The sequence below is a fragment of the Prunus avium genome, chromosome 1 (genome assembly GCF_965620075.1).
Source record: "Prunus avium chromosome 1, drPruAviu1.hap1.1, whole genome shotgun sequence".
Taxonomy (NCBI): domain Eukaryota; kingdom Viridiplantae; phylum Streptophyta; class Magnoliopsida; order Rosales; family Rosaceae; genus Prunus; species Prunus avium.
The window spans coordinates 15,556,470-15,582,309 of NC_142284.1; the positions used below are offsets into that span (position 1 = coordinate 15,556,470).

General features: G+C 36.0%; 2 protein-coding genes across 4 annotated transcripts; one reads left to right on the forward strand and one right to left on the reverse strand.

Annotated features, from left to right (window-relative positions):
• Positions 1–363: 363 nt before the first annotated feature.
• LOC110749037 (transcription factor bHLH62) lies at positions 364–3,397 on the reverse strand. Its single transcript, XM_021949042.2, has 8 exons — positions 2,180–3,397; positions 1,848–2,084; positions 1,688–1,753; positions 1,524–1,592; positions 1,361–1,432; positions 1,026–1,253; positions 858–936; positions 364–757 (listed from the first exon to the last, which is right to left on the reverse strand). Exons 1-8 carry the CDS (start codon positions 3,092–3,094, stop codon positions 720–722), a joined length of 1,704 nt encoding a protein of 567 aa, XP_021804734.2. The 5' UTR covers positions 3,095–3,397; the 3' UTR covers positions 364–719.
• A 10,208-nt stretch (positions 3,398–13,605) lies between these two features.
• On the forward strand, positions 13,606–23,680 carry LOC110749045 (DNA topoisomerase, type IA, core). Of its 3 annotated transcripts, XM_021949055.2 has the most exons (15): positions 13,606–13,905; positions 14,005–14,061; positions 14,877–14,980; positions 15,512–15,605; positions 15,758–15,857; positions 16,433–16,673; positions 17,572–17,734; positions 17,818–17,937; positions 18,846–18,925; positions 19,522–19,800; positions 21,202–21,370; positions 21,687–21,815; positions 21,929–22,141; positions 22,372–22,551; positions 22,855–23,680. In XM_021949055.2, exons 1-15 carry the CDS (start codon positions 13,882–13,884, stop codon positions 23,500–23,502), a joined length of 2,601 nt encoding a protein of 866 aa, XP_021804747.2. In that variant the 5' UTR covers positions 13,606–13,881; the 3' UTR covers positions 23,503–23,680. The 3 variants fall into 3 exon arrangements, with proteins under 3 accessions (XP_021804747.2, XP_021804756.2, XP_088102982.1); XM_021949064.2 differs by lacking the exon at positions 13,606–13,905 and having other exon boundaries at positions 14,040–14,061; positions 15,517–15,605; XM_088246856.1 differs by lacking the exons at positions 13,606–13,905; positions 14,005–14,061; positions 14,877–14,980 and having other exon boundaries at positions 15,772–15,857.
• The last annotated feature ends 2,160 nt before the right edge of the window (positions 23,681–25,840 follow it).

Consider the following 25,840-nt stretch of genomic DNA (forward strand, 5'->3'; position numbering starts at 1 on the left):
TACGCGATTTAACAGAAGATTATATATCATTCAGATGATTGAGGGTCCACCATAAAATCCTTTCCAGCACACATTTGAAAGCAACTGAGAGATGTCTTTCTCATTAAACTATTTATGTTTGGTTGCTGAGAAGATGGCTAGAGGCAAAAGCAAGACAGAGATTAGGCATTGCATGATACTATTGGTGGTTGAAATGGTGGTTATAAGGCCAGCAATTTTTTTTTTTTTAATAACTTTTAAATTTTTATTTATTTTCCCAGCAACCAATCTGAGAGGCAGAAGATTTTCGACAAAAGATTACAACAATAAAGACTCATGGAATTTTTAAAAAAAAATTTGAAAAAAAAGGTGAACAATGGAACATTATAAAGAGTCTCACTGAATCTCAGTAATAATATTATCAAATGGTAAGTAGATACAAGGTTGGATCAAAACTGAAGTTTACATGAACAACTCTCTTTCTTTCAAGTTTTTATCCCCCCAACACTCATCTTACCATGCTACATATATATCTTAAATGTGATCTTATAGAATTGCTGCAATTAGTTCTAGGATATACATTAATGTGGAATTCTTGAAAGAATTCTTGAAAGAATGAGTTGCTGAATCAATGTGCCGATGCGAGAGACTAAAATTGGAAAAGAGAAGCTGTTATTTTCCTCCAGGCTAAAGATCCACTCAAACTGGAATTTCTCTGTATATACAGTTAATTCTGCTGATTATAGCTCGACTTTCATCTGGGCTGAAGCCATTGAACCTGCACATGACAGAAAATGGATTAGACACCGAAACCAACAAGCTAGCTAGAAGATTGAGAATTGCTACTGGTTATTAGTTTATAAAATTTTACTACTTACCATGAAGGCTCTCCTGCTGAATCTGGCCAAATCCCATCTGAACCACACTTTGAAGGTCATCCTCAAAGAATTGTGGAGCCTGGAAAGTAAATTTACAGTAAGCCTTGAGCATATAAGCAAGCAAGACTATTTCAAGTGAAATTATTGAGCCAAGTTTTGTTTAATTACTTGAGGTGCTGCTCCACCAAATCTATCAAATGTAGGTAACTGCATGCCTTGACTTTGACGCATTGCAGCATTTAGAGGGTTCTCTGGAAATTGTGTCTCTGTCCCACTAGAGATGCTGCTGCTATGCAAAGGTGGCAGTTGCTGCGGCTGGTACCCGAAAGGGAATGAGGGTATTGCAGAATCTAATTGGTAAAGGGCATTTTGTAAAGACCCACGAGATTGAAGAATCTGAATTATGCATTGGAATGGACAAAGCTAAAGTTAGTTTTATGGAAAATGCATAAGGATTAAGGAATGAATCAGTTGATAAAGTAGTTGAAAGTTCTGTGACTTACCTCCTTTGACAGAAGAGCCTCCATGTTCAAATCCATTCTGGGATTTACAGTTGACAATTTCATTGAAAGAAACTGAGCCAACAAAAATTCAACCAATACAGCAATTCAGCAAGAAAGCTAGATGTTTCAATCACAATATGAATGGTTGACTATGTGAATTTACCTCAACTTGGCGCTGCAATGACTGCACATAATTTATAATTTCATCTAGCATCACTGCTTTTCCAGTTACCTGAAAATATTGAACAAAATCCAATTTAGTTCTATTTCTCATTGTTTTTCTATCAATTTCAGAACAAGCAACTCAAATTTACATCTTTTAGGTACCTTGTTGCAGCCAGGAACAAGATCTTGAAGAAATTTCATCCTTTCGCTAATTTTCTCTCTTCGAACCTGACCAATAAATAATGATAAACATGATATAGCAATCAAATCTAAAATCAAGGCCAAAAAAGAAACAAACTACACGACACGGCACTGAACATACTCTTTCTGCAAGACTATGGCTATCAGTAGCTTGACCCCTTCTGGCTCTGACATGGATATAGTCCTTCGGAGCCTCAGGAGGCTCTGAATTATCCTTTGTTTGCTTCTGAGCCCCATCCCCTGTAGCTTTGGAACCTCCATTGGGCTCTGTCTTTGCCTTTGCAGCTGCCTTTTCATTCCCAGAAGCTTCATCTGTTTTGCTTCTCTTGGAATTTGTTTCCTCTTTTTCTGCCACAACCTGTAGTAGAATCACTCATTGGTTTTAGTTCTCAACAGAAATTGAAAACAAATAATTGGATTTAAATTGGACAATTGTTGACAGAATTAAACTACCTTGCCATCTTTAACAGAGGGAGATGAAGAGGTTTCTTTGGCTTTTCCTCTTGCAACAGGTTTCCTTTTCCTGGAATTGGTCACATTTTCTGCTTTCACACTCATATCCCCACCTGGGATCTGCTCAGAAACTGATGATCCTTCCCTTGAATCACCCAATTCAGTATTTTCTGGGGTGGAGGACCTCGACAACCTGCTGAATTTTTTATCAGGAGCTGAATTCCCACCCTGGGGAGAGCTTTTGTTGCTTTCTTGAACACCCAATTGAGATCCAGCAGCAACTTTAAGTGATTGGTTGCTGGAAGCTCTGGAAAGCTTGCCAGAATCAATTGTTGGCATTGATCTATAAGCCAATTCAGCTTCATTCAAGTTGACCTGCCCATTGAGGCCACCAAAATTGCCACCACCAAAGCAGGAAAACCTTGCAGCCCTCTCAACAAATCCAGGGTCAGCTTGAAAAGGTGCCAAACTTGGATGTGAAGGTAAATGATTTCCAGGAATTGGCAAATTGCCTCTCATCTGTGGATCAATCATTGACAGGTTCAGCTTAGGTGAAGAATTCAACGGGGTGCTATAACATGAAGTGTTAGTGCTGTTATTGCCACAAATGTAAGAGTGTGAAGATATTTCTCCTGAATTGCAAATGCTTCCTAATCTTCCAATTAGTTCTCTAATCATTTCTCCATCGCCGCTGCCTTTGCCGGCAGCGATGGCGGCGTTGGACGCCGCCGGAGAAGAAACAATGGAGCTCAAGGCAGACTCAAAGGGATCGCTCTGATCCATTGAATTGTCCCAATTGGCATTAAAAAGAGAATTGGGGAGCTGCTGTGAGCCACAATTGAGCTCATTGGACTGCATTTCCATGCCAAAACTTGAAGGGTTCCAAGAGGGTGTGGCTAGGCTGTCCTTTCCCATGATTTTTAAGGAGGAATATGGAGTTCAATCCAAGAAAAGGTGAAGATCCAGAAGAAAGTAAGGAATAAGAAAGAAAACCCAGAAAATTTCTTGGGAAAATCTTTTGCTTGAGTAGATATAAGAAAGCAGAGGTGGGAATTCGGTTGTTGGTGTCAAAAGGACATGCAATGATGAAGATGATATGGTCCTTGTATGTCACTCAAATGTGGAAGGAAAAGAAAAGCTTAAAAAGGAGGTGAGGAGTGAGTGAAGAGAGAGCAAAGAGAAAAAAAGAGAGAGAGAGAGAGAGAGAGAGAGAAATGAGGAAAGTAGAGAGGAAGCAAGACACATAAAAGAAAGGAAATTTCTGTTGACCTTTCCATAAAGTAATAAAATAATGATATATTTATAAACCATTATTATTTTTTAAGGTCATAATTAACAATTTTTTGAAAAGACATTATTATTATTATTATTATTATTATTATTATTATTATTATTATTTCCATGATTTTAGAAAAATATGTAAGTTTTGAATCTACAAAAAATAAAATAAAATATCATTTGATTTATAAAATTGTTTTCGATTGTTTAAAATAAAAGAAGATTCCACATAACAAAATAAAAAATAAAAATTGTACTTATATTCGAGTTTTTTAAATTATTTTTTATGAGCACAATAAAAGAGTTAGTGACCGACTTTTCTTAGTATAGTCGTGCATGTAGTGGATTAAAGCCAAAATGAAGTTTCTATATAAACTGCGTGATAGAAGTGAGTGGGAATGTACATGGGCCTTAAACGTCAAAGTGGCTGGTCATCTCCTCTACTTTTTAAAACATTTTTATTTATTTATATTTTTTACAAATCATATAATACTTACAAGATTTTTTTACAATGGATCAAAATACCGACAACAAAATTAGATATCAAACTCACCACAAATATAGAGTTTTTTAATTGATATGACGATATTCATTAATTGACTTGGCATGATACATCAATTGCCACATAAGGTGGTCAGCTAAGGTGGTCGATATTGTGTGTCTAAATAGCATTACTCTATCGTCTTTGGCGTTTATGTGAGTCGAACATGAAACCTTCTCTAACTAAATAAAGACAAATACCACTAGAGTAAATGCGAGTTATAATTGTAACACGCAAAATAAACAAACTTTAAGCATAGTATTTATCTTTATAATATAAAATAGATATTTACTAAACAAATGTCTCACTCTGTCACTGTTTGTTGTAGCTAATCATCAATGATTAATGCGCATTAGAGAGAGAGAGAGAGAGTAGCATTACTTGTTTAACCTTTCCAACAAGATTCATGGTTAAAAGACTAGAGGAATGCTATTCACAATCGCTCAAAAGCGATTCTCATCGAACTCGCTATCCACGTGTCTCTCTGCTGATGGTTTCCAAGTTGGGCAATAAAATAGTATTACCAACGTTCTCTCTCCTCTTTCTTTTATTCTCTTCTTTTTTTTTCCTTTCTTTCTCTCTTCTCTCCCTGTTTCCTATTTTTCCCCTTCGTTTATCCTCTCTCTCTCCTCCTCCTTCTGTTTTTTCTTCTTCTTCCTCTTTATTTCTCTCTTCTCTCTGTCTTTTTTTTTTCTCCGACGTTTCCCCCTTCTCTTTCTCTCCTCTTTCTTTTTTTTCTTTCTCTTCTCTTTTTTTCCTTCCTTTCTCTCTTCTCTCCCTGTTTCCTATTTTTCCCCTTCGTTCCCCCTTCTCTTTCTCTCCGCTTTCTTTTTTTTCTTATTCTACCTCTGACTGGCTTGGTGCGGTTTCTCTATCCATTTTTGTCTATAATCGCACTACAGGCAAAAATTTTGGATTTCACCCATCGATGGCCCGCCCTCCTCACTGCAGAACTTTCTGCTAAACTTATATCACAAAATTTATATATATATAGAACGAATAAAGCCCGTAAAAAAATTAAGCGAGCTTTGTTAAAAAAATAAAATTGAGTGAACATCTGTAGCAAGTTTCTTCTTCGTACAGTTGGGTTGTTCATGAGGTGCAAAATTCTTCTTGCTGGTTGGCCGTACTCGTTTTACTTAGAAGAAGGAAAAAAAACAGAGAGGGGGAAACGCGGAAGAAAAAAAATAGAGACAGCGAGAAGAGAGAAATAAAGAGGAAGAAGAAGAAGAAAAAATGGATAGACAAAAATCCAAATTTTTTGCCTGTAGTGCGATTATAGACAAAAATGGATAGAGAAACCGTACCAACCCAGTCAGGGGTAGAAGAAGAAAAAAAAGAAAGAGGAGAGAAAGAGAAGGGGGAAACGTCGGAGAAAAAAAAAAGACAGAGAGAGAAGAGAGAAATAAAGAGGAAGAAGAAGAAAAAACAGGAGGAGGAGAGAGAGAGGATAAACGAAGGGGAAAAATAGGAAACAGGGAGAGAAGAGAGAAAGAAAGGAAAAAAAAAGAAGAGAATAAAAGAAAGAGGAGAGATAACGTTGGTAATACTATTTTATTGCCCAACTTGGAAACCATCAGCAGAGAGACACGTGGATAGCGAGTTCGATGAGAATCGCTTTTGAGCGATTGTGAATAGCATTCCTCAAAAGACTAAAGTCATGTAAGGTCACTAATCACTATGAAAAAAAAGAATATCTTTCACTTTTTTTTTTACCTTGAGTTGCTAATGAGAGCTGGGACCTCTCTGGGTTTGTGCGCGTAGACTCGTAGTGGGTGATATGTGCAGACAGATCAGGAAAAATAATTTATTTTTTTATTTTTAACTTTTTTCTTTCCTTGTCTGTATGCTTATTACTTTTCTTTTTTTTTTATTTTAATTTTCTGTTCTTTTTCTCTTCGGTGGAATATTTTTCCAACTCTAGCTTGACGATTAGTGTGTGTGGTCCCCACATTAACGAATTTATTCTCCCCACCCCCCTTTCTTTCTTTTTTTATTTTTTATTTTTTTATTTTTATGTTTATAACTTTGAGTAAAAATCAAGATTTCTTTGATGGAGTGGGCCAGACTAGATTCAGCCCACCAACTGCCTATCAGCCCAACAAACCAACCGATCAAACTACTGTACCAAAAATCAGATTTTATTTCTTTTTAGTTCGGAGGTTGATAACGGGAGTGGTGGTCGAGTCTAGTAGCATGGACTTATAATTAAGCAGACCATTAAAGTAATTGATTATTTTAATTCATGCCTAGCTAGATAAATTTGTAGTGATCTTAATTACTCAACGTCACGTTAGGTTGAGTAAAGAACAATGACTAGTGCTTCTGAAATGATTAAAATCGCTTTTTGACAATCAAAAGCGCTTCTTTAAGAAGGCATTTCAAAAAAATTTAGGAAGCATTTCCAAGTGCTTTTCTATGAAGCGCATGGATTTTTAGAAGAAAAAAAAATTCCATACTTATGAGCAATAGTGTTTTCTATAAAAAGCAGTCTCAAACATGCCGGTCCGGAGGTAATTAAATTATCTACAATTAAAATTACAAACCATAACATGATTACAATTTTCTTAATAACCACATAAGCAAAACAACATTAAGACGTGCATAGTAAATCCTTTCATCCAATACAAATCGCGATTTTACCTCATTGTCGAAAGTAAGTAATCTTATACCTAATCCTTACCAAAATGTTCACCTAGAAATCACCTTGAAGCCGTTTCTAGTTTTTGACTCACAAAATAAAGGGTGATAATAGGTTTTGGCAAAGAATTTTCCCATAAAAATAATCCTATCTAAATCATCTAATATATCTGAAAGAACACATATCATTGAGATGAATACTATTTTCGCACATATCTAATGCATCCTTCTAGTTCATACAAAATTATGTGAATATAGTTTCGCACATATCAACGAATAGGAATTTTTAGATTTAGATCCCGGAATATATATTAGAAAACAGTCTGATGCCTTTTAAAATGTAGTTCTGTAGAAAAAAAAAAATTGAAGAAGAAGAAGAAGAAAGAAGGTTGTTCATGTAGGAAAGTCAAACACAAACAGTTATATAAATTAAATATAAAAAAAACTATATAGCGTTTTCATATCTGTCCCTTTTTTATATCTACCAAATGCGAATGAAGACCAGTTTTGTGACATCTAGTTTATATTTTGTTGAAGGGGATCCTGATTTCAAATCTCATGAATATCGGGTGTTGAAAAAAAAAGCACAATTCATAATGAAGGCGGAATTTTATATTTTAGGAAAACAAACATAATTTATATATAACTGTCCCACAGATACATTATTCGAGTGCAACAAAATTCATTTTTGGCATATCACAATCATGCATATATATGTCTCACAAAATATATTATCTGATGTGAAGTTAGAATGATCATTTGTTCACATCATGATAATGCATTATCATTATCTAAGAGTTATATTATCCTGATTCAACTTTTTAGATCCTGATAATATATTTGTCACACTTATACATTACTATAACTTGATTTTCTATTAATTATTATTCATAATCAATCTTGTTTGATAGATCTCAGAGAGACGTTGCTTAATAATTTCCATTTGATTTAAACATATAATCACATGCATTATTAAAGATGTTATTTCTTAGTCAACCAACTCAAGCACCCCAAATCCAAAACGATACAGTTGTTATATAAAAAGAAAAACAACAAAAAAAACGATGGCAAAGAAAGGAAAAGAAAAAACGATGCAATCGATTTCACTGCCGTCTCTGACCTTTGAGCCACACATCCCTGCCGCCCACCGCTCTCTCTCTCTCTCTCTCTCTCTCTTTCTCTCTGTGTCTGTTTTTCTGTGGGTGGGTGTGTGTGTGCGTATACCGTGTGTTTTGTTTCAAACTTGGAAATAAGATGCCTCTGTACTGTGTCGGCAATATATATAAATTCATGCAAAGCCTTCTGTTTGATCTAACGTGACCATCAATCATTGATGCACACATTCATATGCATAATGCACCTCCCTCCTTCCTCAAACTATAGTTTTATGTTCTCAGAGACCAACGTGTCGCCTTCTCATTGGCTCGAGGGCACGATGTTCAAGTTAGACTAGGGTTTGTTTACTTGTATTTAGCAAATAATATAAACTAACGGTTAGCTAGCAGTTGTTTTAGGTCTTGTGAGATTTTTTTATTAGTTACGTTGTTGTTCTTATAATTCAAAGTCTCACAAAGACACAAGTGAGCCTTCCAATCAAAGCTTTGAAGGAATCAAGATGTTGCAAGGGGGGGGTGGTTTAATCATTAAGCTTGGCTCTTTCATTATAATATCCCTCGTGAACTTTTTATTTTTTTATTTTTTTATTTTTTTGTTCTCAATTGCATTATTTTTATGACATTTTTCTTTTTGTTTTTGCATTGGATGGTTTGCTTTTCTTGGAAGAGGGGTCGTCTATATTGGTTTTCAAGGAAGTTAGTTGATCTTTGTCGGCAGAAAATGTTTACAGAATTAGTTAACTAGCAGCAGTAGGTTTACTTTGATGTTTACAGAGGGGATTCTATGTTCATCCTAACTGATCTCTCAACAATATCAACACCCCATACTTCAGGATGTCCACCATCAATGACATAGTTGACTCATTAAAAACATTGCTTGGAAAACCCAGTGGGACAAAACCAAAGTGAAGGGAAAAAAGTGCAAAATTCTTTTGGATCATTGATACATGGTGTTGGACGCGCTTATTATGCCACATTAAAACCTTATTAGGAAAAACCGCATGGGATTAAAACGTGGTCTAATAGCACATTGTGCATATGTCCGATGTAGTAGAACTTCGATGCTCCCTGTAATTGATATCTCCCCCTGATCTTTAATAACTTCTTGCATATAGACTTCGGAAGAGCTTTAGTGAAAAAAGATTCGCCAAATTATCTTGTGAATGAATTTGTTTGACTCAAATCTCTTGGCTTTTCTGAAGCTATGGCACCCTTGATGAACCCTTCTTTGATTTGAGCAATACAAGCAACATTATCTTCATACATGATCCTTATCACACTATTCGACCTGTTTTTCACTTTTCAAATGATTAAACATGTTATCACATTATCTTCAAATTATTCAAGTAGCAAATAATAAGGCTTTTCAAATTGCCACGTAGGTCAACAAACTTCAATTTGAAGAGTTTTATTTGCTACAATTGGAGATGCTCTTACAAGTTAGGAAATTGAACACCATCATTTACAATATACTTATAGGTTACAAGCACTAATTACAAATACTTAGTGCATAGATCACAAAAAATATAAGGGTACTAAGAGGTATGGTGGTCATCCACCATCTCTTGCATTTACAACAAATTTCAAATTTAGGAGATTTGAAATGAAGAGATTTAAAATCTATAAATTTGGAAATTCAATTCCAAATTCAATCTTGCATCCAAACATGGCTAATTTAATCTAATTTATGGAATGGAGAATTTGAATTTCGGTGTAAGAGCATCTCCAACAGTAGTAGTAAATAAAACTCTTCAAATTGAAGTTTTTTGACCTACGTCACAATTCGAAAAGCCTTATTTTCTACTTGAATCATTTTTGCTCCAATAGACTCTTCAATTCAATTAATGCAATATCATGGAAAAGAATGAAAAATATGAAAACATGTGAAAAATGTCTATGTATTTATTTTATTTTTTTTGAGAGAAAAATGTCTATATATTTATTATATAAAAAGAAAAAAACACACGTTTTAAATATTTTTAAGGTAGATTTTGTTTTTTCAAAGTAAAATCAAGGTAGGTTTCACTGCCCTAAGGGGCTGGATATCCACTTATTAGGGCAACTCTATTACTACCTTTACAATAATGGAAAAAAATCTAGACAACAATTACCCAATAATAATGTACAGAGAAGATATAGCAAGTGGTTGACAGTGAGATATGATTCCTTAAAAGCTTAGGAGAATTGAAGGATGAAAAAATATTGGGCATAATTGCATGAGTCAGCCTAGGATTATGTTTCCTTAATTAGATCTTCTCCTAATCATGTAAATAACATCACAATTCACCATTGGCTCGTCATTGCAAGGAGTTGAAGTCAAAAGCAAAGAGAAATGGCCAGTGGGTATTTTTGCATCATTGCCAAGAAGTTAACCATTTTGTTGGTTGTCATCACTATGGTCTTCTCTTCACTTGGTATGTTGAAATTTGGAAATCATATACAATGTTTGACCATTAATTTTCTTGCTACAAATTAAATTCGTTTTAATACGTTTTAATTTTTGAATTGTTTCAGGAATGGCCGACTTGCAATGTCGAGCAAAATGTGAAGACCAGCCTGATTGCAATGCGTTTTGCCAGAGAATTGGTTTCAAGGGAGGGGACTGCCAGCCACCATTTTATCAGTTTTGTTGTTGTGAAACATAATGTCTCACTCTTCAGAATTGCCAGTCTATATGAGGACTAGCTTATAGCGATATAGAGAGGGCATCCTAGATAGAATCTCATCCTAGCATTACTCTTTTGAATAAATTATTATGAGAAGAAAACTTTTCCATGACAACGGACCTAGCAATACGGATTGGTTAAATGATCAAAACCATTATGTTGGATTGAAAGATTTGCCATATGTGTTAAGAATTGTTGTATTGTTTCCCTTTTATTCAATAAAAAAAAGCATTAAATAATATGACTGTTTATTAAAAATATTTGCACATGAAAACAAAGTTTAATTAAAAACAGACCTTATTTTATTGCAAACAACACACGAAACGAAGCATAATTAAAAGCATAATTAAAAATAAAGTATAATTGCAAACACACCACACACAAAATAAAGCAAACTTGAAAACAAAGCATTAATCTTGACTTCATCCATTGTGATTGCCTTTCATCTCCCACAAGTGCTCGATCAAGTCAACTTGACGCCTCTCGTGGACATACGAAGATTGCATTTCCTGGTAACGATTAATCATGGAGTTGTTGAATTGACCATCTCGAAGTAACGGTTCGTGCTCCAATGAATGTCCATTTGGTCTCATTGGCCTTTCATAAATTCTTGTCAAGGTCGTGTTTATGAGATCTGGTTCGAACACCTCTGGAGCATCATAATCATACTCATCCTCCACAATCATGTTATGGAGGATGATGCAAGTCATCATAATGCTTCGCAGCACCTCCACATCAAACATCCGAGCAACACCCCTAATAATACCCCAACGAGCTTGTAAGATACCGAAACACCTTTCCACGTCTTTCTTGTTACCTTCTTGAAAGGCAGCAAAAAAAATTTCCTTCTCGGATTGGGGATTCGGAATTGTTTTCACGAATGTCGTCCACCTAGGATAAATTCCGTCGGCAAGGTAGTACGCACCAGAGTATACAGTATTGTTGATTTGGTACGTGATCTGGGGGGAATGACCTCGCAATACATCGTTGAAGACCGGGGATTGACCAAGCATATTGAGGTCATTCTGAGATCCGGCAACTCCGAAGAAGGCATGTCAAACCCAAGTGTCGAATGAAGCTATGGCCTCCATAATTATACTTTTTTGGCCCTTTCGATTCCCATAATCTCCTTGCCAAGCAGTTGGGCAATTCTTCCACTGCCAATGAATGCAATCGATGCTTCCAATCATTCCTGGGAAACCTCGAGCCTCACCTTTTGCAAAAGCCTTTGGAGGTCCCTAGGCGTAGGTTTGCGAAGGTACTCCCTCGTGCAGAGATTTTCTACTGCATCACAGAATCTCACCAAGTACTCTAGGATATTTGATTTTCCCATCCTTGCAATCTCATCTACCTGCTCTGCAGATGCCCCATAAGCAAGCATCCGCAAAGCAGCTGTAAGTCTTTGCTCCGGGAGAAGACCCAAAACTCCAACAGCATCATACTTCTGAATGAAGTATGTGTCGTAATTACAAATATCATGCATTATTTTTTGGAACAAATGTGGCTGCATTCTATATCTCTCTCGAAACTTAGAAACATGATATAACTAATTTGGGATAAGGTAATCTTCCAAGAGATTCTTACCCCGAGACTGCCTATGTCTATCTACAATCGGGGCACGACGACGGTGGTGTTGCCTTGATTCATTAAGCTTACACACCGCTACAAGCATTTCTTCCTCTTCTTCATCAGCCTCCCGATCTTCCTCAGCACGTCTGCGTCAGATTTCTTCCTCTTCTTGCTCTTGCCTCTCCAACACCCTCCTCAAGTTTGACATTGAGAGTAGAATGTGTTTTGTAAAATCTCATAAATGAAGGAATAGATAAGATACGGTGTGAGAGGTATGAGTTGATGGTGTAGTTTTATGGAGGGATTCAGAAGATAGAGATGACACGTGGCGCAATTTTAGAGGGTGAAAATCTTATCTGAAATATGAGATTATAATTTTTTTTATAAAAAATATCTGAAAATCTTATCTGACATGGGACACGTGGCGCAATTTTAGAGGGTGAAAATGTTATCTGAAATATGAGATTATAATTTTTTTATAAAATATTTGAAAATCTTATCTGACATGGGACACGTGGCGCAATTTTAGAGGGTAAAAATTTTATCTGAAATATGAGATTATAATTTTTATATAATAAATATCCCAAATTTTTATCTGAAATAAGACACGTGGCAACCGAGAATCTCATCCGAAAATCTTTTCTGAAAAATGATGGACACGTGGCAATCAAAAATCTTATCCGAAAATTTAATTCGAAAATGTTATCTGAAATTTTAGGTGATAATTTTATAATAAATAGCGACACGTGGCAGCCGAAAATATTATCTGAAAAGCTTATCAAAATTAATGGTTTAAAGTATAAAAAAATTCTTGTACTCCTTGTAACTTGTTGGCTTTAAATTACATTCAGAGCTCAACAGGTCTTGGGTTCGACTGGTATCGAATCAATGTTAAAGAAAAAAAAGTATAAAAAAATTCAGACAAAAAAAAAGTACAAAAAAAAAGGAAATAAAGTACAATGAATAGTATTTGCCCTTGCTCTAGCCTTTTGGGGCGGAACAAAAAAGGGCAAGGCTGTCACTATTTACGTGAATAGTGCCAGCCCTTACCTTTCCTTTGCCTTGCCTTAGACTTTTGGGGTGGACATGCTCTTTGAGCACTTCCAGCAAGGAGGCTAGGGGGGGTTGGGCCAAAATCTGTTTCCAACAACAAAAAATGGCCCGGGCAGAGTGTGGGACCCAGCAACCTGGGCTGGCCCTCGGGGCAAGGCTAGCCCCTGCTTTGGCCTGAGTTTTGGGATGACGTCAGCCTTGGCGTCCAAATTTTTTAATGTTGGCGTGTGCGTTGCACGCGCCAACTTTCAAAAAAAATTGACGTGCCTGCTACCGTACACCCAAAATTTGATTAAGTGTGGAAAATGGACTTTTGAAATACTAATGTTTTCAATGATATTATTGGTGGTTTATATATATTCCTTATATCTTAAATAATCAAACACGATTTTATGAGATTTTAGTAACCCTAACCTTAACCATGGGATGAGTAGCCTCCTTCCCCCTAAACTCTTTGTAAACAAAAAAAGGAAAATAGTTTTTGTTTGTTGGATAATCTTCTATTATATGGCCCATAGGACAAAGTTTTTAAATAATTGGCCTCGCAAGCCCATTAAAACCCACCGAACAGAAAAATGAAGACGCAGCCAAGTACTGAACAGAGTTGGCAAAAAAAGAAGTATTGAACCGTGAATCGAAGCTCAGTCGCACGAAGAAGGTTCCAGAGACGAGGTTGCAGAATAAGGAGGTGAACGATTTTGAGTGGCCAATCGACGAATTGAAGGTGTTGAATCACCGGCCCTTAATTCACTCATTGTGAATCCCCTTCTTCTTGCTTCAGCAGACGTACCTATAAAGCGAAGATTCAAATCTCTCAAGTCATAAACATCTCACTTCATTATGGCTTCCAACAAAGTTATCATGGTGTGAACCTTACACATACTTAGTTTCAATGCTTCTGTCTGTGCGTGCCGTGTAATTTTGTTTTGATTCTCATTCTCTTTGAGCTTTTACTTGTGGCAGGTCGCAGAGAAGCCTAGCATAGCTCTTTCTATAGCATCCGTTCTCTCCCATGGTCAAGTAAGCTCTATCTCTCTCCTCTCTCATCTCTCTCTGGCAGACACTCACACGTACACATATTAAAACCCTAGCTCCGAAGCTCCAAATAAGGGACTGTTTGAATGCTAATAAAATGCTGGAAGCAGCAAAGAAGCTGGAACTTAAAATGTTTTTAGTCTTTTCAATTTATTATTTGGATGAGGAGTGAACTCAAATAGAAATGAGAGCTGGGCAACGTCCATTTTTTCTGTTTTTTGGTTGAAGAACTTAGTGATTGAGTTTCGTTGTTCTTAGGAATATATGAACTGGACGTTGGAATTAATAGGTTGATTTGGTTCCCATGGGGATGCTTAGTTCTTTCATAAAATAGATAATTTGTATTCTAAGGACGATTATAAGATGCTTAACCTGGATTTTGGTTATGGGGATATGGTTACAGAAGTCAGAGGTTAAGCCAGCAGTTCTATTCTATTTATTTTGGATGACCATTTGTCTTGAGAGAGAAACAGAAGTGCTTCCTACAGAAGCATTCCCAAATGGGTCCATCCATATACACCCATACCAAGAGTTTACTAGCATCAAGAGAGAACAAGGACTTATAGTAATACTAATATGGAGGATGCAAATAAGGTTCTTGATTGAAATTAGGACTGGAAATAATAATTCTTTGGTTTGGAAATTTGCTTTTCTCTTGAACCTCTTGTAGCATGTATCACTTAGGCTCATATTTTCTTTTTCTGCATTTCTCTTTTAAAAGTTCTGGTTGTTGGATTCATAAATCCATGTTTTGCACAATTGAATTTTATTGACATTCAGCTTGTATTTGCATACTACAGATGTCTACAAGAAAGGCTAGTACGGATGTCCATGAATTTGAGGGAATGTTTCTTGGGTTTCATGTGCATTTTAAAGTGACATCGGTTATTGGGCATGTTTTCAGGTTAATTTTTCTCTCATCTCTTAAACAAGATAGACAAGAAAAAGCATTATTAGATACTATCTCTGGTTATATGATGTGATATTGGATTCAACTTTGTCTTTACCAATGCATTGTGTCAAATATTAAATGGCCTTTAGATTAGTGTTGCCTTTGTTTTTATTTCTGCCAATTCAATATTCACATCCATGTGTCATTATGTGGGATCTCATTTTATGTTTATGAATATTTATATACATTAGTTAGCTCTTTTACCTTGTGCCTTTACTTTTGTTTTTTTGCAAAGATCTGTGTCTATTTTTTTTTTGGGTAAGCATTTGTCATCTGTAAACAATATCCTTCTTTATATTCCTAGTCTCTGGTCCTTTGCTATATGGATGCAACTCCTCAGTAGGTTATGGACGAAATCTAGCAATCCTTCACAAGTGTTAAATTGTCAATGTTATCTGGTATAATCATCAAGCTTTAGGCTTAAGTTGAATAGTTTGTTTGGTACATTTCTAACTTAGTGCCACCTTTTCTTTCAAAATCTAGTGTAGATTTTCCTGAAAAATATCAAAACTGGACAACCACTGATCCTCTTGATCTTTTTCAAGCCCCAATTCAAAAGACAGAAGCAAATCCAAAGGTACAACTTTTATTTTTTCCCCTGCTTCCTTTTTGTTTATTCCTATACCTCTTTCCCTTTGATTCTTATGCCATTTGTTGTGACGAACTTTACCTGTTGGGTTTTCTTACTTTCTTCATCAATAAATGTTGGCTATTGACCTTGGTGTAAAGGCTCATATTCGCAGGCATCTAAGCCAAGAAGCTCGTGGTTATGGTAACTTGGTTTTATGGTTGGATTGTGATCGCGAAGGGGAAAATATTTGTTTTGAAGGTATATCTGTGTGTGTCTCTATCTGTCTGTGTACTTAGTTGAGTGGAAATTTATCATATTGATATGAAATCTGGAGGAAAAAAAAAACTTTCTGTCGGAAAGTAGAGAACAAGGACTCTCTCTTGTATGCCATGTTTGTGGTTGTGTAATTGATGTGAAATAGGGAAAACTGGAAAATCGAGGTCTGATTGGCATTCATTAGCAGGAAAAAGGAAAAGTTCATCAAATCTAGGCTGAGAGAATGAGTAAAACGTACATATCCTGCTCAAACCTTATGTTTTGACCTATAATTGTGTTCTTTCTTAAACCAAGAATCTGGTTGTAAATGTGGAAACTTTTACAACACTTGCAGTCTTGCATGCTAATTTTGTAGCAGAGTGGTAGTTTTAATTACTTATTTTGTTTAACTACTCTAAGATTATACAAGTACTTGGCAAGGTAGACTTTAGAAGCCATTTCTGTGTGGACGTCCTCTGCTTTCTTATCCTCCCCCCTCTCTTACCTACAGAATCTAATCTTAAAGCTAATAGAATGTTGTTTGTGATGGTTAAAGGCTCTAAAATTTGTTGTTGCAGTTATGGATTGTATTGGCAATTCAAATGAGACTAGAAGAAGGATTTATCGTGCTCGGTTTTCCTCTGTTACTGAGAAAGACATTTTAAAGGCCATGGACAACCTTGTTGAACCTAATAAAGATGAGGCATTGGCAGTAGATGCTCGGCAAGAGATAGATTTGAAAGTTGGAGTTGCATTTACACGGTTTCAAACAAGCTTTTTTCAGGGGAAATACGGAAATCTTGATTCCAGAGTTATCTCGTTGGTTTTCTCTCTCTCTCTCTCTCTTTCTCTCTCTCGCTCGTGTTTTGTTTGCAGATTATTATTTATATACTGTTTCTCTTCCAGTCCATTAAGCATTTCTCTTTATTTTGTATGATTGAAGCAATCGAACGTATATCTTTTGAATACATTCCATTTGATTGACTGATCTGAAGATATTTTGTTCTATTTCAGCTTCTTGTTCATGTAATTGCATATCCATATATCTACATTCCTCTTCTATTTTTATATACTTTCTTTAGGCCACCATACATTTCCCTTTACAGAGATCAATATGGTTGTGTTATTATTGGTGGGGTAACTAGAAATTTTATGCTGTAAATAAAGGCCACTATAATTTTTGCACTAGAAACACAGTAAACCAGAAGGCCGCCGGGTGTACCCTTACTAGATCCGAGAAACAACAATGTTACCTTCAATCATGGCAACTACAACAAACATGTACACATCCCAAAAGTTAACACAAATTAACCTAAAAGCCAGCTACCTCTCAGTCCTCTGCCTCCCAACTTTCATCCTAGAAGATACTGCTATTTGTATCCATTACAGCTGCCGTTCTCCTTCCACCTTCTTTCTCCTCCTTCCTCCTTGGTGCACATCCGTGGCCTTTAAAAAAAATATTATTAGAAGAAACCAACTTTAAAAGAAATTAAAAAGTTAAAAGTAGATGAAAGTAAAATGGGAAAACTTAAGGGTTACTGACAGGTTGTGGCAGATTCTAGGAGTGGTTTTTTGATGTTCTAGCGGTAGTGCATGTAGGATCATACTGATTTTATTCTGTGGCCCTTCTTTTATTTGTGATTAATATGCCTATGTTCCATTTTCATCTCAATCATCAACAATAGATTAATCAAGCTTAATGTTCATTTTCTCTCAGCTACGGGCCATGTCAGACTCCCACCCTTGGTTTTTGCGTACAACGTTATCTGCAGATAAATACATTCAAACCGGAAAAGTTTTGGGCTGTACGCCCTTACATAATGCAAAAGGGCTACGAACTTCAGCTAGAATGGGAACGTAACAAGTTGTTTGACTACGATGTGAGGTCTTGTTTGCTATAAACTTTCTACTGTCTTAACTTCCCTTCCAGTGATAATATTTTTGAGGCTTTTGCATATTGCAGGTTGCTGTAATGTTTCAAAAGTTAGTAATGGAAGATGGAATTCTAGAAGTGACTGAGATAGTAGAAAAGCAAGAAAGCAAAAGTCGTCCTTCTGGTCTTAATACAGTCAATCTTCTGAAGGTCAGAAAAGTGAAAGGAAAAAAAAAAACTAAAGATTTTTCATTTTGTTTCTAATGGCATGTATACTGTAAATTTAATGATTGTATTGTAGAAGTACATGTTTTTGGGCATTACCTGTTGGTTGATTACTTAACATGATTGCCTAATAAAGAAAAATATGAAGAAATTGATGTCTGAAGATTACGAGTTTATCTTTGTCATGTATTAAATAGCTGAATGGACAGTTCAGTATGAGAACATGCATTATTCATATTAGCCTGGGCAGAAAGAAGAAGAGTACAAATTAGATTCTCCAGCCCTGTTCTGTGCTGCAAAGAAGGAATTACAAGATCCTAATTGGCTACTTCACAATTTTTGGGGACAATATGACCGAAATCCCAGTTTACTGAGTGATTTTTTGAAAACTTAATATTTCAAGAAATGCATGTGGCAGACAGTGACGTAAAGTGGATTAAAAGTAAATCATACTAATTCTCATGTATGTAATCTAGTAAATATCAGAATTGGTAGTTTTCTATATACCAGAAAAAGAAAAAGAGAATGTTTTAAAGATTAGCTAGTCGTATTACAGTTCGAACATAATTTAGTTGATTTCTTCCTAGTTCATTGTTGGTTGAAATGCTCGTCTGTGTTGTGGTTATTGAAATATTATAATCAAGCAATCTTCTAAAAAAAATTTAAATTTCATTTTAATTACCCCTTTAAAAAATTGATAAAAAGTTATTCTTTGTAATTCTTTAGTTGATATGTTAAAGTTTAAAAAAATAAAAAGTTAAAAAGCTTAATCGGGTTGTCCTAGTTCTATTTTTTTTGTTTTTCGGTGGTCTGAAAGGTTGTCCTAGTTCTTTGTATGCATTGAGATAATTTGAGCACATTGACAAGTTTTTCTTTTTCAACTTTTAACTCAGGTTGCTTCAAGTGCACTAGGCTTTGGACCACAAATGGCTATGCAAGTTGCTGAACGCTTGTATACTCAAGGTTTCATCAGGTTTCATTCTTTATCTGACATTTATAAATTCCAAGAAAACTCTTCATCCAGTACAGTGATGAAAACTGAACTAGAAGTAAAAAGTAAACTTAATTATATGAATAGATTTCAAGAAAAATAGAATTGGAGCGTTGCCTTGATTCAGTAACTTAACATGAGAAGAGGAGATGTAGAAAAAAATTAGGGTGTTTTAGTTTTTAGTTAAATTAAGAAGGTACATTTGCTAACCGGTTAAAGAGGGTTTCATGAATGGAGATTTACATGAATCCAGTGGTCATTAATGTGTCAACCTGTTAGTGACCTGAGTAGATAAGGTAAAGCTGAATATGTAATTTCTCACACTTGGGGAAAGAATGAACCTGAGAAATGGTGAACCTTAAACCTTTCCTTCAAGCATTAGTCTGTCTCTGTTTGAAACCTCCACGTGTGAGAAATGGTGAACCTGAAACCTTTCCTGCTGGCCCCTTAGCTTCAAGCATTAATCTTGAAGGGTGCTTCTTTTGACACAATTTTTTTTTTTCGTCTTTAATGTCAAGTTTCTTTTGGTTCAAGGATTCTGGTAGTTGTCTGATTATTTCCATATGCTGATTCTCTAGCTATCCGCGTACCGAGAGCACAGCTTATCCTTCTTCTTTTGACTTTAGAGGCACACTTGGTGCGCAAGTAAATAACCCAACATGGGGTAGTTATGTTCAGAGGCTGCTTGCTGATGGTTATCAAAAGCCACGATCCGGGACAGATGTAGGTGACCATCCTCCTGTTACTCCATTGAGGTCTGCAACTGAGGACATGCTAGGAAATGATGCTTGGAGACTATACGAGTACATTTGTACACACTTCATAGGGACTGTATCTCCTGACTGCAAATATGTAAGGTAAAAGTTTCAGTGTTCATTGTTTTCTGTTGGGTGACACTTGGTTGCACAGTTCCCTTTCCCTTGTTCTTATGTCAGATTGCCTGTCTTTCTGCTGGTTATGTCATGTTGCCTGTCTTTCTGCTGGTTTCGTATTTATAAAGTTTCTAACCGTTACTTGGTTTCACCGTCACCGTAAGAAGATTAATGCTTTCCACCTTGTTGCACATAATGTCTGGTGCTTCAAGATGTGTTCAATTTTTCACAGAGAGTGGCACCAAGAGTGGAGCCCCCAGATATGCTTAGATAATATGTTCACCTCATTTGCTTTGGAATGCTGATAGTGGAATTGAGGGAATAAAAATTTCAGAAGTCCTGATTAATGTTTTGACTAAACCGACCCTTCTCAGTCGGCTAGATGGACTTCCAGTAATGAATAAGTTTGCTATATAATAGTCGGGGGAAGCTGTTTTCCCCCTTTAATGCAGTATTAGATGGCTTATTTCTGGTCGATAATTACCTAGCCTGCTTTAAAAATGGACTTCGTAGCATGTGTCTGAAACCGATGAGAAATCATTGTGAAGGTCTTTTCTTTTAAATAATCTGAGTCTTGCACTAACTGCCTCTATATTTTCTCTTTTATAATCTATTACGATTAAAAAACACAATGAAGCAGAATGTCCTTTAGAACTGTTGAAGTTATATGCCGTTAACAATTTCAGTCAGCTTTTTAGCAAAAACAAAAATTAAAAAGTGAAAAAGGAAAAAGAAAAGAAAAGTGTCAGAGCACTATTTGACATAGAATAATGATTTTGACAAAGCCGGTAGGTTAGTGAAAAGCTATAGATATTTAGATGTAGATGGAGGACGAACCTAACTGATGCAGGGCAGTGTCTATAAGCGGCTGCCCAGCGACCCAAACATACCCACAATACAGGGAATAGAAGGATAAAGCAATGAAATAGAAGAATTTTCTCTTTCATCACTAACACTACGTGGCATTTCACTGATTTTATTTATTTATTTAGTGTTGATGGAAGAAAATAAGAGTTTGAAGGCAGAGCAAAGAGATTTCAATATCAAACAAAAATATATATATATATTTTGTGTGCATTTGCTGAACACGAGAAATGCTTAAGCACCAAATGCAGCCTACTTGTCTAGATTTTGTGTTTGTTTTTACTTATTTAGTGAATTTATACATAATATGTGACTATATCTGATACAAATTTTGGTTTCTAGTAGGATATTAATGCAAACAGCGTTGTAAGCTTTGCCAGTAAAGATGTGACATTTTGTTGAAGTTGCTTAAAGTTGACCTTATTAGTTTCATGTTTTATTACTTTTCTAACATCATTTGTGACAAATATTATATATATACCAAAGTATAATGTTTATTATTTTTGCTAATGTCCATTCCAGAACAAAGGTAGAATTTTCAATCGGTGGAGAATTCTTCCATTGTGTAGGGCATCGTGTTTTGGTGAAAGGATTTACTTCTATCATGCCATGGTTGGCGGTAACTGAGAAAAATCTTCCTCAGTTTACAAAAGGGGAGAAAATAGAAGTTTCACAAGTGGACCTTCATGAGGTATTGTACATATGTTAATCCTTCAAATCTCACTTCTACTTAGTCCTCAATTTTTATTTAAAAATTGAAAAAGCCTAAACTCTCCTCAATTAATTCAATATCTTCTCAGAATCTGTATTCTGTTGGATTTTGTAGCAGTAATTTTTTTTTGGTTGGGCTTCCAATCTATTGCTTCTCCTTTAAGGAAAGGGTAATACTCTTGTTTAGATATTTGGGTAGGAGGAATCAAAAGTAAAAGGTTGTATACAAGTTATTGGTAGCATGGCGTGTTTTGGCATATACTTGTTGATTTTTGAATCCTTAAATTCTGCTGCAGGGGATGACATCACCTCCAGACTATCTAAGCGAGAGTGAGCTAATTTCCCTTATGGAGAAAAATGGAATTGGCACAGATGCGTCAATATCTGTTCATATTAACAACATATGTGAGCGCAATTATGTGCAGGTTTCTATTCTCCTTTTTCCTATTGAGATTTTGTTTCTTGTCTGGCTTTGTAAACAAATATAGTTTAAACTGCATTTTACAAGACCTGGTTTTTTTATACAATCAATTGGAAGGTACTAGCTGGCAGGAAGCTGGGTCCAACTGCCTTAGGTATTACTCTAATAAGAGGCTATCAATGCATCGATCCAGATCTCTGTTTGCCAGATATTCGCAGTTTCATCGAGCAGCAAATTACTCTTGTTGCTAAGGGGCAAGCAGATCATTTTCGTGTTGTGCAGCATGTCCTACAACAATTCAGGCAAAAATACAGTTACTTTGTCAAGCAGGTTAGAATACCTTATCATTTGCCAAATGTGTACTTTACAGCATGCTTAATGGTGTAGCTATTGTTTGTACGGCCAATATGTTGATCTTGCCAACTTGTGTTGAATCATGAAGCCTTATAATCCAATTACTTTGGACGACTTTGCACTCCTTAGTCTGCTGTATGGTTTATTGGATGATGGACATATGTGCTTCTTAATTTGTATGAACCATTTTCTGCTATTTGGTGCAGATTGAAAACATGGATGCATTATTTGAAGCCCAATTCTCTCCCCTTGCTGACTCAGGACGAGTTCTCAGTAAATGTGGCAAATGTCTACGGTACATGAAGCACATTTCCACCCAACCTTCACGTTTGTATTGTAATACATGCGAGGAGGTTTATTATCTTCCTCAAAAGGGTAGCATTAAGGTATGCACTTGTAATTGAGGTTCTTTAGTTAATCACGAATCAAAAACATCAACCTATATTTTAATATGATATGCATCACAAGTTGAAATCAAGGTCGGTAAATACCATTTTTGTTTTCTTATCTTTTCTTTGGAATGGAACATACAGTTTCCAGAATGTAGATAATTTTCAAAATTAATTTTAGTCTATGGCTAAAAAAATTGAACTTTCTTTTTATCATCAAGATTGCTTTTTTCTAATATCTTGTTTCAAATTCTTGTTATGGAACTTCTCATGTTTAAATCAAGCACTTCCTTTTTGCAGCTCTACAAGGAACTTACTTGTCCTCTCGACAACTTTGAGCTACTAATCTTCTCCATGCCTGGCCCGGATGGCAAGTCATTTCCTCTCTGCCCATACTGCTACAATAGTCCTCCTTTTGAAGGTATCGACACTCTCTTTGGTGCTGTAAAATCTGGTCCATCAAGCCAGCTGGGAAAGGGAGCTGGGATGCCATGCTTCCTATGCCCACACCCCACATGTCGACATTCTTTGATTGCCCAAGGAGTCTGTGCTTGCCCAGAATGTAGTGGAACACTTGTTCTAGACCCTGTGAGTGCTCCCAAATGGCGGCTCTGTTGCAATATGTGCAATTTCCTTGTCTTGCTTCCTGAAGGAGCTCACCAGATTTCCACTACTCGAGAGCGGTGCCCTGAGTGTGACTCCACAATCTTAGAAGTGGACTTCAATAAGAAGACAACACCCTTGGAGAATGGAGAGACGTTGTATACAGGTTGCATTCTTTGTGACGAATTGCTCCATTCGCTAGTGGAGATGAAATATGGCAAATCATTTTTCAAGCGCATGGGTGGAAGAGGTAGGGGTAGAGGATCAAGGAGAGGTGGATATAGGGGAAGAGGGCGGGGTATCGGGAAGAAGGTGGATCCTAAAATGAGCTTCCGTGATTTCTGAGTTGTTCCCATTACTGCCATCGCCATAGTCTTTAATTTATTCTGTTTGTGTTTTAGATTCTGTGTTTTATATAAGGTGTGTTTGGATTTGAGATTTGATTGTTTCCATTTTATATGCAACGAGGGTTGAAGAAAGAGTTCATCTGACTTTTGTCAAAATCCCAAATTTATTTCCCTCATCTAAACGCCTTATAATAATAAAATAAAAGTTATGTATAGCAAGTATATGTATGCTATATACTTTAATAAATTATTTTTATAAATAAAAAAAAGGCAGCCAAAGGGTTGTGAGCCCTAGCTTATAAAGCACAGAAATACAATGAGAAGTGGAGGTGGATATTGACATTGATTTGTGAAAGTTTTCCACAGCAAGAGAACCACACCACACTTCGATACTTGATTAGTTAAAGAAACCGATGACGGAATAGAAATATTACAATACATTGGGGTTTCAGTTGGGTCTAACATTACAACATCATCTTAGATTCTTCCCAAAATGAACCTTCGTTACTAGCAAGTAACAACATAAAATGTCCATAATGGTTTTAGGTTTAATAGTGCGTGTTCGATGTGCGAAAATAACAGCAAAGATCCAGGCTTGTGGGCCCCTTATTATGAATACTCAATGTATAATATTACTGTAATTCCATTTTCATGAGGAAATTAAAATGAAACTCAACAATTGCAAAACGGGATGGCAAATAATGTTGAAATTACACAACCCCCACCAAGAACTAAAAATACTAATAATGAAAGCAATGATACTTAGGGTATGGGTTCGAGTATTAGCATCTGTGTAGTGTGTGTAAGTTTAGTGTATTATCGCCCCTCTTAATAGGAAAGGTCTTTAAAAAAAAAAACAATTTGAAAGCTAATATTAAACTTCATCATCAAGCTATATTTGTTATACAAGTGATATTGGAGGAAGAAGAGATCAAGTTTAGGACCTAAGATGCAAGGATAAATATTTGTGAAGCAATTGAACTACAAACCTCTTGTAAAAATGAGTGATTTTTAAGCGATAGAGAACAAGTGAATTCAAATTTGACTCTTCCCTAAAAAGTGAATTATCGCTAAAGAGAGGAATGTTTAATTAATTATAATTGAAATACTTTGTCCTAACTAGTCAAGACTTCTTATTACAAAAATAATTTTATTCTACAACAACTTCCCTTTAATTTGGAAAAAGGAGGTCCCAAATTCACACCATCATCCCAAATAATCCCTTCATCATCAACAGAGCACCTAAGTTGGTGACCTAAGCAAGCACCACTAGGATCGTCACTTCCATTTTGGTCAAAAGGTTGGATTTCTTTTTTTTTCTCATTGTCCTTAATCACCGGCTCTTAGACAAGAAAAAAACAAAATAATGATGGATTCCATGCAAAAGAAAATGAACTTGAGGAGAAGTCAAATTTTTCATAATATTAAATATACCGTGTGTCAGACTCCAAGCCCACTGGTACTAATTTTTCTTCGTCACCATGCTCACTTTTACTTTACAATCAAACTTTGCTAGCGAGCACTTGAACTTTTATCCAGCTATATAAGGGAGAGGGCAAGCAAAGACCGATACTTCATCAAGCACTCAAACTCTTAATATTAAACTCCCTAAAGTGAATATGAGTAAGGGAGGAGGCGGCAGCAGTAGGAACCAGATTCTTAACAATGATTTTATAGCAAAATCGGGCAGTGACAGTGTTGGGATACAGGACTCTTTCAATGGACCAGGTCAAGGTGGTCTCAACGTTTCTGGCAATAGATTTGTTGCACGTGAACCCTCCAAGAATGTTGGGGTCCAAGGAGTTGGCAACACCAACACCAGACCTGACAAAGGCTCCAGCTGGTGCTGCATCCTATAGTTTAGGAGAAGAAGAAGCGGGACCAAAGTTAGCATAAACCAATTGAAGAAGGACATGATCAATAAGAAGAAAAAAGTAGTCTGTTCTTCCATGCTTTAAGTTTAATGGTGTGTGTTCGATGTACGAAAATAAGTGCTGATAGAGCAGAGATCCAGGCTTGTAGGCCTCTTATTATGAATAATTAATTTTGTATAATATTATTGTAATTCCATTCCTTTTGTTTCGTTTGAACCAAGTTTGTGGGGACATTCTATCTTCTAATGTTGCTTGCAATTGTTTCGATCTTATACAAGCTCAATTACTTAGTTTAGGAACATAGAGGTTCATTCATTGATGACATTGACAGGTTTCAACATGGTTTAAACTAATCAACAAAGGTATGTGTTTTTGTACCTAATTGATTAGTATCATTTTACGAGTCAAGTTTCATCAAAATTTGAGTTGGGTATGATTTAATTCTTACAGCCTTTTTGAATG

Excerpts from the sequence above, each read along its gene's own strand:
- LOC110749045 (XM_021949055.2), top strand. The coding sequence starts at position 13,882 with ATGGCTTCCAACAAAGTTATCATG. Across the intron at positions 15,606-15,757 it reads AGACAGAAGCAAATCCAAAG|GCTCATATTCGCAGGCATCT; the intron begins GTACAACTTTTA and ends CTTGGTGTAAAG. Across the intron at positions 21,371-21,686 it reads CACAAGTGGACCTTCATGAG|GGGATGACATCACCTCCAGA; the intron begins GTATTGTACATA and ends ATTCTGCTGCAG.
- LOC110749037 (XM_021949042.2), bottom strand. The coding sequence starts at position 3,094 with ATGGGAAAGGACAGCCTAGCCACACCCTCTTGGAACCCTTCAAGTTTT. Across the intron at positions 1,593-1,687 it reads TTGTTCCTGGCTGCAACAAG|GTAACTGGAAAAGCAGTGAT; the intron begins GTACCTAAAAGA and ends CAATATTTTCAG. Across the intron at positions 1,254-1,360 it reads AGGCTCTTCTGTCAAAGGAG|ATTCTTCAATCTCGTGGGTC; the intron begins GTAAGTCACAGA and ends TGCATAATTCAG.